General features: G+C 38.0%; 1 protein-coding gene across 6 annotated transcripts in view; it reads left to right on the top strand.

Moving 5' to 3' along the window:
• GPSM2 (G protein signaling modulator 2) overlaps window positions 1-13,991 on the top strand; it is a 63,258-nt gene that overhangs the window by 37,382 nt on the left and 11,885 nt on the right. For 2 of the 6 annotated variants that reach the window (XR_014844593.1, XR_014844592.1), the window contains 4 exons: window positions 4,553-4,623; window positions 6,582-6,758; window positions 12,119-13,137; window positions 13,428-13,645. Coding sequence is in view for 4 of the 6 variants with exons in the window: in XM_021090097.2 (XP_020945756.2) it covers window positions 4,553-4,623; window positions 6,582-6,758; window positions 12,119-12,275; window positions 13,428-13,645 (623 nt within the window). In the remaining 2 variants the exon portion in view is untranslated. The remainder of the gene's footprint in view (window positions 1-4,552; window positions 4,624-6,581; window positions 6,759-12,118; window positions 13,138-13,427; window positions 13,646-13,991) is intronic. The other 4 variants (XM_021090097.2, XM_021090096.2, XM_021090099.2 and 1 more) reach the window with 2 other exon arrangements.

Here is a 13,991-nt window from a genome sequence, read left to right as displayed (position 1 = left end):
GTGTTGCTGTGAGCTGTGGTGTACTTCACAGACGTGGCTCGGATCTGGCACTGCTATGGCTGTGGCATAGTCCGGCAGCTACAGCTCCAATTCGACCCCTAGCCTGGGAACCTCTGTATACTGGGGGAGCGGCCCTAGAAAAGGCAAAAAGACAAAAAATAAAATAGTTATAAAGTATCAGCTATATTCTCTGTGCTGTATAGTATATCCTTGTATCTTGTTTCATGCATAGTAGTTTGTACCCCTTAATTCCATACCCCATCTCGCCTGCCTCTCCCCTCTTCTCTCTCCTTGATGATAACCATTAGTTTGTTTTCTGTATCTGTGAATCTGTTTCTGTTTTGTTATATGCATTACTTTTACTTTTTAGACTCCAAATATATTTCTTAGTATGGGTCATAATTAAAATATATTTCTTAGTATGGGTCATAATTAAAACTATGGGTCACATAGATTTAATGGCAATATAGAATACTGTATGAAGCAGCTAATCAATTCACTTTTTTTTTTTTTTTTAAGGGCAGCACCCATGGCATATGGAAGTTCTCAGGCTAGGGGTTGAATCAGAGCTATAGCTGCCGGCCTACACCACAGCCACAGCAACTCCAGAAGGAAGCTGCATCTTCAGCCTACAACTGCAGCTCATAGCAGCTCCAGATCCTTAACCCACTGGGTGAGGCCGGGGATCAAACCTGTGTCCTCATGGATACTAGTTGGGTTCATTACCTTGAGCCATAATGGGAACTCCCAATTCACATTATTTTAAAGCATTCATGAAACATTTTCAAAAATTTGACCACATGCCAAACCACCAAATTTGAAAGAATCTGTGTCATGTAGATTTCACGCCCTGAGCGTAGTGCAGTTAAGTGAGAAATCAGCAAGAAAAAAATTAAAACAAAGACTCAATAGAATTTTTAAAAGCCCAGATATGGTTCTTTAAAAAAACTAACAAATCTACAGCAAGATTATTGAAGAAAAGAGAGAAGGGGACGTAATATAGATGCAGCAGACATTTATCCTGAAGAATTTTATTGGAAAACTTAGGAGAAATGAACAATTTCTCAAAAAACAGCTTACCAGAATTGAATCTAGAGAAATCTAATGGTAGAATGCAAGGTGAACAGATGACATCACTGTGCCTAAAACCATAAAGAAATTTGATGAGTCATTTAAAATCTTTCCACTGAGAACATACCTAACCAAGGTGATTTTACAAGTGAAATCACATTTAAGAAAACTGATTCCAGCCTTCTACAACATTTTATAGGTAACTGGAAAAATGGGGACACTTCATCAGTCTTCCTGAGAACAGTATAACCTCGATATCCAAACTAGACAAGAACAGTTGTACAGAAAAGGAAAGTTACAGGCAAGTCTTTACTCCATGAACATAGATACAGAAATTCTAAACAAAATATTAGCAAACGTGATCTCCATGTATTTAAAAGAAATTAGGAATTCAGAGTTCCTGCTGTGGTGAAATGGGAGCAGCAGTGTCTCTCCAGCACTGGGATGCAGGTTTGATCCCCAGCCCAGCACAGTGGGTTAAGGATCTCACGTTTCCACAGCTACAGTTTAGGTTGCAACAGCGGCTCAGATCTGATCCCTGGCCCGGGAACTGCATATGCCACAGGGTGGCCAAAAAAGAAAAAAAAAAAATGTCCAAAAAGTAGGAATTCCAGGTGGATTTAGTATTAGGAAATCAAGTAATGTAATAAACCAGTAAACATAGTAAAGGCGAAAACAGCTCAGATGTCCAACAATACATCAGTAATTCTATCAAATGTAAGTGTTCCATTTAAAGGACAGGAGTATGATACAGGTAAAAGAATAAAATCCAACTAAGTGTAAGGATATAGAAAGCCTGAAAATAAAAGGATAGAAAAAGACGTATCATGGGAAAACTAATTTAAAAAAAAGCTGAATTTCTGTATTATTATCAGATAAAATGTATTTTAAGGCGAAAGACCTTGTTGGAAATGAAGGTCTCTTCACAGTAGTTAACAGTTCAATTCACCAGGAAGATAAAAGCCTTAACTTTCCATGTGTCTAGTAAGCCTAATAACAAAGCTTCAGGAGTTCCCGTTGTGGCGCAGTGGTTAACAAATCTGACTAGGAACCATGAGGTTGCGGGTTCGATCCCTGCCCCTGCTCAGTGGGTTAAGGATCCGGCGTTGCCATGAGCTGTGGTGTAGGTCGCAGACACGGCTCGGATCCTGCATTGCTGTGGCTCTGGCGTAGGCTGGCAGCTACAGCTCTGATTCAACCCCTAGCCTGGGAACCTCCATATGCCGTGAGAGTGGCCCAAGAAATGGCAAAAAAAAAAAAAAAAAAAAAGCTTCAATGTACAGAAAACAAAACTGACCAAACTAAAAGGAAAAATGGGAAAATCCAGACTCATAAGGGGAAATTTAAACACATTTTTCTCAGTAATTGCTCCTATAAAACAACTAAATATTATAAAGCTTGTCAGTTCTTCCCAAACTGATATAAATTCAGTGTGCTGCCATGCAAATCATTACTTTGTGTGTGTGTGTGTATGGCACTTGAAGAGATCATTTGTGAATGTGTATGAAAGAAAAAAGGGCTAAGAACTCAAAGCCAAACCATTCCTGATGAAAAACAAGAAATGAGAAGCACTTTTTCTACAGATAGAAAGACTGAAAAGCTGTAGTACTTTAGACAGTGTGTTACTGGCATAGAGACGAATAGACCAGCGGAATGGAACACAAAACCTGTATTTATATTCATTGCATATATGGAAATTATAATATCTCACACAAAAGTACATTCCTGAAGGATTAAGGATTTAAATATGAAAGATACATTTAAAGCAGTAACGCTGATGGTCCGCCAGCCTAACCCTTGCAGCATGCTTACTGCCTACCCAGCATTGTGTGGGGCCCGTTGCAGATGATGATGCGTTTGTCATCACCCAGAGATAGGAGCTGGGTGTTGTTGCTCTTTACAGATGAGAAGACAGGATCCCAGAGAGCTAACTGCCCAAGCTCATGTCACAAGTGAGTGGCTGGTCTGTTCAATCGTATGCTGTACGACCTCAGAAAAGAAAGGAGGATATCCTTGTGGTATCAGAGAAGGCAAGGGTTTCTCCAAACACAAAAGCAAAACCATTGACGAGAAGATTGACATTGAAATCAAGAATTCACTTCATTAAAGAAAACCATAAAGAGATAAAACACAGACTGAGAGGATATTTGGCACACCTACGTAAAAGATTTGTATCCTCAGTGTGTAACAATGAGTCAGAAACAGGACAAATAATCCAACTGAAAAATGCACAAAAGCAATGAACAGAAGAAACACAAAGAGCCCATAAACAGGAAAGCATTTAACTCATTTAATCAAGGAAAACCATAGTGAGGTAATACTGGCGGATGAGGTAGAGGAAAGTGAAAATTAGGCCTGATAATACCAGTATTGAAACGATATAGGTAGTAGAAACTCTTAGGCAGTGTGGGTGGGAGTGGAAATTGGCGTACTTGAAAGGCAGTCTGACAACGTTCTAGAGTTGAAGACATGTGATCCCGCAATCCCTCTACACATGCCTCATACCCAGACTGGAACAAAGAAAGGTTTGTCATGTGCACAAAGAGATTATTTCCCATAATTTCCGAAGTGATATCCCTCATGATGACAAAAAATCAGAAGCAGCCTAAATATCTGTCACCAATAGAGTGGATAAATAATTTCCTAGTCCTAAAATCACAATGAAAATTAAACTACTCATATCAGCTTGGAAGAACCTCACAAACATGAGATTGCTCAAAGGAAGCAAGTTAGGGTATATAGTATGAGACCATTTATACAATGTTAGAGACACATACATACGTAATGAAAATATAAAGTTTCTGGAGGAAGAGGGAAGTTATGGGGAGAGTTACACAAAGGGAGTTAATATGTAGATTGTGGTTTATTTCTTAAGCTGGGTATTAGTTATGTGTTTTTTATGCCTTTTAAAATATTAAAGATTGAATGGATATGAAAATTCTCCATGTTTAATGATAGCTTTTTAAAAAAAACTTTTGAGGATCTTTTTGCGTCTTTTTCCTGACCGGCAGTAAATCTGTCATCTAATGAGATCTTAAAATGGAAATGGATAACTCAGAAAAGTGTGACGATAGAGTATCGGGGATGTTACTTTGATTCTTACCTCAAAATTGAAGGCCTTATGCTTTCCGTGTGTTTTTACTTAAACCACTCTACAGTTTGTTTGAGTTGTTTTTAGAAGACGGTATCATATAAAACCAGTTATTACCAAATGGCTGTTCTAAATTGAGGGGTACTGTTAGTAACCAAAGTTAGCTTCCAACCAAAATGTTAACTTCCTACATCAGGACATTTTAGAGGGAATGTGTATTCTATTTTGATGTCGTTGATGTGGAAAATTATTCTTCCTGAAAGAATATACATTCATACATGTTTCCCCTTTCTCTATGGGTGTAGCCGACTTCACATTTGATTAACATAGTAATACTGAATTTGCAGTCTCAAGGGCTCCCTGGCTTATTTGAATTAACTTTTTTCAAAGGTGCACGCCCCAAGTTTGGACGCCGACACAGTATGGAAAACATGGAACTTATGAAGTTAACACCAGAAAAGGTTGGCAGTTTTACGTTTTAAATTTTTTGAACTGTTATAATAAAAATCTAAGTAGCTTTTAACTTAAATGAAATAATTTAAATGTCTTGTCCTATATGGGTATCCCTTGAACATTTTCCTTTAAGCAAAATTAGAAAAAAAGTACCGTGCGAAAAGAACGTGTACAGTGTGCTGCCATTGGTGTATATATATCCTTTGTTGATGCATAAGACATTTCTGGAAGAATATGTAAGACACTTGCTAACAGGGATTACCTCTGGGAAAAGAGTTGGCGTCTGGGTTAGGAGACAGATACTTTATACCATTTTGAACTGTTTGAATATATTACTATGTACATGCACTGCTTTGTATTTTTAATTAAGATAGGAAAATCTAAAAAGAATTAGGAAGCTTTTCTTTTTTCCAACTAAATAACAGCAACTTTATTGGCAAGAGTAATGATAGTTATTCAAACTAGCTTTTCTAGCTTCTTTTTTTGAAAATCATTTTTTAAAACTAGCAAATAACTTTTCAAGATGCGTCTTCTCTAAGCCCCCCCCCCCCTTTTTTAAGTAGCAGAGAAGGGACTTTATAATTGGAAAAAGGTTATTGAAGAACAAATCTAGGCTGCTTTTTTCCAGGTCCTGTTATCTTGGTTTTACATTGTTAAAGTATGCTCTTATTCTTTTATGGTGTATTCTTTTAAAACACTTTTTATAGAATATGTTCATTATAACAACTTTGGAAAATTCCAAAAGGGAAAATCAAATTATCAGTAATCCTACTTCCCACTAGTAACTAAAATCACTATTTTGGTATTTATTCATCTCGCATTTTCATATGCAGGATGTTGATGTGGAAAATTCTTCTTCTTAAAAGAATACATTCTTCTTAATACATCAACCACATTATAGTTACTGTTTTATAATACATAGTAATATATCAGCATCTTTCCATGTCATTAGTCTTATTTTTGAATATTGACATTTTTTGTGTAAATACTCTTCATAAGACCAGTATCTGACTGATTTAAACTTATATCCAACATTTTTTCATTCCAAACAGAGTTTTTTTAAATTTTTTTAAAAAATGCTTTTTTATATTTTTGGGCTGCACCCATGGCATGTAGAAGTTCCCATGGACAACACTGGATCCTTAACTCACTGAGCCACCAGAGAACTCTTACAGAGTTTTTTGTGTTTTTTTTTTTTTTAATCTTCGGAAGGACTTGTGATGTCCCTGAAATATTTACCTCTTATCTTTTGAGTGGTTCTCAAATCCATTAAATCTATAGATTATTTAATAAAATAAAACAGAACACAAAAATCTTTTAAGTCAATTTAGGTCTCTTTCCTTCTTCGAGTGGGTAGGAACTTAGAGATAAGCAACAAAATGAATTTGGTACATCTGTAGTGGTACTAACAGTAAATTCCATGAGAAGCTGACCAGATTCGACTCTATAATTTTCCAACAGCCAAATGATGATAAAGCTTTATCTCTAATTTAAAATATGTTTAAGTGGAATTACTTCTTTGTGATGATTTTTTTCTTCATAATCAGGTCGAAGAGTTCAGTATAGTTTTATCATCAGAAAGTTTTAATAGTTTTAGATTTTTTTTTAAGAGTTAAAAATTCTACATACATCCCAAACTTCTAGTTGTAACAGATTTTTAAGTAACTCACATCAGGAATAAAACTTCAGCTCCTTCTCTGACCAGAGTTTATTTTTACAGGCTTTTCACAAACTTTGTTTTCTTTTTTCTTGTTTGTAGGTTTTTAAAGCCTCTATTTTAATATTTTGATAATGAGCAGTCAACAGTATACATTTGGTACAAGCTGTTGAAAATAGTGAGATATACTGGCAAAAAAGGAAATTATTAAGAGATCTAAGCCATCCCTCTCCCCATTACTACATTGTGGCAGGTTGTAGCCTTGGTATTCTTTTTTTCATGTCCTCCTTTCCACTTATAATTTTGTAGGTACAAAACTGGAACAGTGAAATTCTTGCTAAACAAAAACCTCTTATTGCCAAACCTTCTGCAAAGCTCCTCTTTGTCAACAGATTGAAAGGGAAAAAATACAAAACGAATTCCTCCACTAAAGTTCTCCAAGATGCCAGTAATTCCATTGACCACCGAATTCCAAATTCTCAAAGGGTATGTTTAAAATAAGTGTTTGAGTGTTGCATTTCGCATATTTCCATGTTAGTTTTTTTTTTTAATATTCACACTGGATTTTTATAATTATTAGAGATTCAATATAAAATAGCTTTGTATTCAAAGAAGTCTTTTGGATTTTCCTATTTTATATTCTTCAAAGCTAGAGACTATAATTATTCTCTTCATAGATAAGTTGCTCTACTACTTTTGACAGGAATCATTTCTTTGTTTTAGGTCACTGTTTTTTGCAAAAATACTACTTTTTATTTCACCGCAGTGTCTCCCAGTGAAATTGTCCTCCATTCAGCTTAGAAGTCAGAACAAATTAAATTCAGATGGTCAAGGATTTTTAAATGCTAATTTAAATGAAGAGTGTCTGCAAGCATCAACTTCTATTTATTTATATTATTAAAATTATAATAAGAGTTAAAAATGATTTTGATGAAAGGTGGGCATAAGAATCAGGTTATTAAATATAACAAAACAGGTAGAAGTTGAAAAATACCATGTGGTTACTGGTAAGGACCAGGGATAATGCTAGTCTAGCTACCCCACACTCTGCTAAAAAGGTCAAAATAAATTACAGATACTTAAAATTATCAAGTCCATTTTTCAAGCAGTGAGAACTTTTGGAAAAATTGTTTTTCTTTTATTTTTTGAACAGATTTCTGAGGTCCTCTTTTCAGCATTCCATTTCCACCCACACCCTTGTAGTGAGTGTCCTTTGCCTTAATTTTTATCCTTTTTTTAAACTGTTCTTACACATGTATGACTAACAAAGGAAACACTAAATTACAGGGTACATAACAATGGCCCAGGGAATATTTTTGTAGATTTAGAGCAGAACTGGAAGGCAAACCTTTGTTCAAGGCTTAGGGTCTTAACTAAGCCCACTCAGCCCAACTGAAAACGTTCGTGTATTTGGAGGCTTAATGTGATTTTGATGTTCATAATTTTGAATTAGAGGTTTTTTTGCCCCTGTGGAAAAAAAGGTTTTTTGTTAGTGATTAATGTACTTGACTATAGTTTATGTACATACTTATCATTCCCAAACCTCAAGCTCAACAAGTTAAAAAAACTGCACACTCTTGGAGTTCCTGTCGTGGCACAGTGGTTAACGAATCCGACTAGGAACCATGAGGTTGTGGGTTCGATCCCTGGCCTTGCTCAGCGGGTTAAGGATCCGGCATTGCTGTGAGCTGTGGTGCAGGTTGCAGACGTGGCTCAGATCCCATGTTGCTGTGGCTCTGGTGTAGGCCGGTGGCTACAGCCCTGATTCGACCCCTAGCCTGGGAACCTCCATATGCCGTGGTACAGCCCAAGAAATGGCAAAAAGACCAAAAAAAAAAAAAAAAAAAAAAAAAAATTTGCACACTCTCAAGCCCTCCTGTTTCCTTATTTCAGTTAGAGGGATGCCCTGTACACTACACGGTCATTCAAGCTAGAACCCGGGTGTCGTTTCAGACTCCCTCTCCTACGACCACATCTAGTTAATCCCTCTAGCCCTCAGATCTGCCCCAACCGCCACCTCTCCCTTTTAAAAAAGAAAATTTCTGCTACTGTGTCTTAGTTCTCAATATACTGCTTCATCTCTTACCCAGGTTTCTGGACCAGGCACCTGATCTCTCTTCCTGCAGTATTAACTCCTCCAACTCACTGGAAGGGCTAGTTCTATTTCTGTATAAAACTGCTTAAAACTGACTGTGACCAGTGCTCCTCTCATTTCACAAAGGAGAAGTCTTAACTTGTTGGCTTGTCACACAGATGCCTTGTTTTGGCTTTTCCCCCTCCTCTTCACCACCCCTGCCTACCCTTCAGTTCACTATCTCCTGACCTGCAAACCTCTGGAACTGCGTGTTAATCAGTAGGAAGCATCCTTACCCTGCAGATATTTATTCAGTTTCCAGGAACTGACTCAAATGTCACATAAGGTGCTGCTATTTCGCCAAAGAATTACGCCATTCTCCCAAGGCTCCCACCATTTTGTATATATGTACTTCTATTATAATACTGTCATTATGAAAAATAAAATAATTACTTTTATTAAACATTACATTTGGGGAGTTCCGTCATGGCCAGCAGTAATGAACCCGATTAGTACCCATCAGGATGCGGGTTAGATCCCTGGCCTTGCTCAGTGGGTTAAGGATCTGGCTTTGCTGTGGCTGTAGTGTAGGCTGGCAGTTATAGCTCTGATTCAACCCCTATCCTGGGAACTTCTATATGCCACAGGTACAGCCCTAAAAAGAAAAAAAATAAAAATTGAATTTGTGATTTTCATTTTGAAGCTTTCCAAATAAGGTATAATATGTACACCTCTGTCTCAAATATTTATTTGAAGTTTATATTTTTTTTGGACCTTCAAATCTTTAAATATTATAAAAGACCTTAGAAATTACTATGCTAAGAAAAAAATACATGCTTTCTTACTTGGTTTATCAGTTCTTAGATTAAATTCTGTTGTAGAATCTTAGAACTGAACTTTAACCCTGGGGTACATGCCTGTATCACTAATATTTACATAATTCATTCAGTATCTGTAGCAATTCCCCTGAATCTGAGGTACATTTATTTAGCTTAAGAAATACAAGGATTTGGAGTTCCTACTGTGGTGCAGTGGGATCGGAAGTGTCTCAGGAGCGCTGGGACGCAGGTTCCATCCCGGCCCCCACAGGGGGTTGAGGATCTGGCATTGCTGTAGCTGCACCTTAGGTCACGACTTCGGCTCAGATCTAATGCCTGGCCCAGGAACTCCACATGCTGCAGGATGGCTAAAAAAGAATTTTTAATATACAAAAATTAAAAAATAACTAGAAATATGTGCTTAGTTTTGGCCATGCCCATGGCATGCATAAGTTCCCAAGCCATGGGTCAAACCCATGCCACGCAGCAACCCAAGCCATGGCAGTGACAACACCAGATCCTTAACCCTTGAGCCACAAGGAAATTCTTAGAAATGCTATTTTTTTGTTTTTAAGTTAAAATTTTTTCTTATTGAGATATAATGGACATACAATATTAGTTTCAGGTGTACAACATAGCAGTTCAACATTTGTATACATTATGAAATGGTCACAATAAGTTTAGTTACCATCTGTCACCTTACGAAGTTAGGTGCAATATGATTGCCTAAATATAGCTCTTGCCTGAATGTTTTCTTCTTGCTTCTCTCATCTGTCCCACCTAGTAAGATTTTTGCGTCTCCACCTCACCTCTTCTTTTAGTGTCTCCCAGGAGTTATAAATGATGACTAGAAATCATCCATGTTTTTTGTGTGGTTTATATTTTGCATACCCATTATCTTTTTTTTTTTTTTTTGTATTATAGTTGATTTTTATTGTTCTGTCAGTTTCTTCCATACAGCAAATGACCCAGTCACACATACATCTACACTCCCTTTCTCATTATCTTTCATCATGTTCCATCACAAGTGATTGGACAGAGTTCCTTGTGCTATACAGTAGGATCTCATTGTCTATCCATTCTAAATATAACAGTTTGCATCTGTTAACCCTGAACTCAGTACATCCCACTCCCCCCACCCCCCTTGGCAAGGTCAAGTCTGCTGTCCATGTCTGTGAGTTTGCTTCTTTTTTCTATAGGTTCATTTGTGCCTTTTTTTTTTTTTTTTTTTTTTTTTTTTTAATTTTTAGGGCCACACCTGCAGCATATGGAGGTTCCCAAGCTGAGGATCAAATTGGAGCTTCAGCTGCCAGCTGATGCCACAGCCACAGCAATGTGGGATCTGAGCCACATCTGTGACCTACACCACAGCTCACAGCAATGCCGGATCCTCAACCCACTCACTGAGCAAGGCCAGGGATTGAACCTGCATCTTCATGGATACTAGTCAAGTTCATTACTGCTGAGCCACAACGGGAATTCCTTTGTACCATATTTTAGATTCCACATATAAGTGATATCATGCAGTATTTGCATTTCTCTTTCTGACTTACTTTACTTAGCATAAGAATCTCTAGTTCCATCCATGTTGCTACAAATGGCATTATGTTGTTCTTTTTTACAGCTGAGTAGTATTCCATTGTGTATATTTGTACGGTTGATGTCAGAGAATCAGCTGTTTACTGTGTTTACTATCTTCTTAATCCAATCATCTGTTGATGGACATTTAGGTTGTTTCCATGTCTTGGCTATTGTGAATAGTCCTGCAATGAACACAGGGGTACATGGTATCTTTTTGAATGGTAGTTTTGTCTGGATATATGCCCAGGAGTGGGATTGCTGGATCATATGGTAGTTCTTTTTTTTTTTTTTTTTTTTTCTTTCTCTTTTAAGGGCTGTACCTGTGGCACATGGAAGTTCCCAGGCTAGAAGAGACTGAATTGGAGTTGCAGCTGCCAGCCTACACCACAGACACAGCCACATGGGATCCAAGCCACATCTGTGACCTACACCACAGCTCATGGTAATGCTCCATCCCCAACCCACTGAGTGAGGCTAGGGATTGAACCCGATTCCTCATGGATACTAGTCAGATTTGTTTCCCCTGCACCATAACCAGAACTCCAGTAGTTCTGTATTTAGTTTTCTGAGCAACCTCCATACTGTTTTCCATAGTGGTTGCACCAGTTTACATTCCCACCAACAATGTAGGAAGGTTGTCTTTTCTCCACACCCTCTCTAGCATTGGTTATTTGTAGACTTACTAATGATGGCCATTCTAATCAGTGTGGGATGGTACCTCATTTTAGTTTTGATTTGTTGAGCATTTTTTCATGTGCCTGTTGACCGGCCATCCATATGTCATCTTTAGATAAATATCTATTTAGGTCTTCTGCCCATTTTTCAATTGAGTTATTTGTTTTTTTGCTGAAGAGTTGTATAAGTTGTTTGTTTAACTTGGAAATTAAGCCCTTGTTGGTTGAATCATTTGCAATGGTTTTCTCCCATTCCATAAGTTGTCTTTTCTTTTTTATGGTTTCCTTTGCTGTGCCAAAGCTTGTAAGTGTGATTAGGTCCCATTGGTTTATTTTTGTTTTTATTCCTATTGCCATGGACAACTGGCCTAAGAAAACATTTGTACGGTTGATGTCAGAGAATCAGCTATTTACTATGTTCTCTTAAAGGAGTTTTATGGTGTCTTATGTTTAAGTCATTAAGCCATTTTGAGTTTATTTTTGTGCATGATGTGAGGGTGTGTTCTAGTTTCATTGAGAAATGCTTTTTACTAGTTGGATTGAGATAACTTTTTATTTCTAAGTGATCACCATCTTGTGTAAAGAAAATGTCAATTTTTAATCTTCATTCTTTACCATTTGCATTTGAGGTATATATGATACTGTTTGATAATCTAAGGATAATGCTGGAATATTTAGATTTTCATCTCAATATTTTAGATCAGTGCAGATACTATTGGAGATGAAGGGTTCTTTGACCTGTTAAGCCGATTTCAAAGCAATCGGATGGATGATCAGAGGTGCTGCTTACAAGAAAAGAACTCTGGATCAGCTTCTACAGCAGGTTCTTCCACTCCCCCCAGAATGATGCTAAAAAGTAAGTTATCTGTGCCTTTCGCACATTTTAACATTCCCTTTGATATTCTTGTGATTTGTTTCTGGGAATTTACTTCTTATCATAGGAGGTACAGTAAATGAACCTGAATCCAGGTATAGCTGAAATGCTGGTATTTGTACAGTTTAAAACAGGTTTTGTTTCATTTGCCCTAAATTCGCCTGTATTTCTAGCCCAGTGCACTTTCAAATAACTATATCATATTGTCCCCCAAGTTTCCTAGGGGGTTGGGAAAAAAAAATCTAACTTTAAAAAATAAAAATGAAAAAAAATTACCATTCTGCAAACCTTATGATTACATATAAAATGCATATGCTTCATATGAGGATTAAAAAAGAAAAGCTGAGTTGTTCCTGTTGGGGCTCAGCAAGTTATGAACCCAACTAGTGCCCATGAGGATGTGGGTTTGATCCCTGACCCTAGGTCAGTGGGTTAAAGGTCCAGCATTGTGTGAGCTGTGGTATAGATCACAGACACAGGTCGTATCTGGCATTGCTGTGGCTGTGGTGTAGGCGGACAGCTCTAGCTCTGATTCGACCCTTAGCCTGGGAACTTCCATCTGCTGCAGGTGTGGCCCCGAAAAGGGAAAAAACAGAAAAAAGAAAAGCCAAGAGGGACTGAAGAGAAACCCATGGCTTTGGCTGAAGCTAAGGCTTGCCTGAGCCTTAGAAAGATCTAAAATGGGCTACTTCAATTTTTCTTTTTTTTAGAGGTACCTGAAGACTTCCTCTGCTGTCCACCAAGACTTGCCAGCAGCACTTAACTCTAAATTTAGTTAGCTAAATGTCCTATCTAGGGCATGGACTAAAACTACTATCCTGTTCATCGTGGTTGAAGAAATTATGTAAGAAAAACTATTTACCCTCTGAATTCCAGCCCCATATCTTGGAGAGATAGATAATGAGTGGCATTAGATAAAGGGAAATACAGTCAAAAAATGACTGCAGGACCATCTGAAGCCACGATTCGTTCTTCCCTCCCCACCCATCCAGTCTGGCCCCAGCCTAGCAGTGACTCTCAGTGACAGAGCTAAAGCAGGAAGGCAGGGAGGGTGTGGGGACTGAACAAGGCAGAAGGGAATTACATGAATACAATAAATTGTTTGTGATGTTTGGATTTTTTCTCCATTCCTAGCGCCCTCTGCTTCCGTGGTGTCCCCCAACACAGATGAGTTTTTAGACCTTCTCGCCAGCTCACAGAGCCGCCGTCTGGATGACCAGAGGGCCAGTTTCAGTAACTTGCCAGGACTTCGTCTGACACAAAACAACAATCAGTCACTACTTGGCCACCTGATGACTAAGGACAGCAAAGAGCCTGACGAAGATTTCTTTGACATCCTTGTAAAATGTCAGGTATGTCTCCCTATTTTTGTCATTCCGTATGTGGCTCGGATGTTGTTGAGAGCTTTGGCAGTATCCTGTATCTGTGTTATACATCAGTATTTTGGCAGGATTCTAACTTGGGAAAGGTTCATTTGTTATTAGGGAGGCAATCAGTTGATTATTCAGGGATCTGGGGGACACTGTAGCTCCCTTGTGGAAGCTTCTTTGTGTTCCTTCCGGCTAGTGAGCTGAGATCTCCCTCTGAGCTGTGGTGTTCAGGTGGCTAGTAGGAAAGAGCCCCTCTTTTCTGAATTTCAGGTTAGCATCAGGAGGAACCTGTGATTCATTTGTAGCAAGTCCCCCTGGGGCCCTGTCC

Source organism: Sus scrofa, chromosome 4 (assembly GCF_054392235.1).
Source record: "Sus scrofa isolate SSC_HxYL_T2T_F1_AM1 chromosome 4, Sscrofa_HxYL_maternal_Yorkshire_Landrace_v2.0, whole genome shotgun sequence".
NCBI classification, from domain to species: Eukaryota; Metazoa; Chordata; class Mammalia; order Artiodactyla; family Suidae; genus Sus; species Sus scrofa.
The sequence above is the reverse complement of the archived record's forward strand: the minus strand, read 5'-3'. Positions and strand labels throughout refer to the sequence as shown.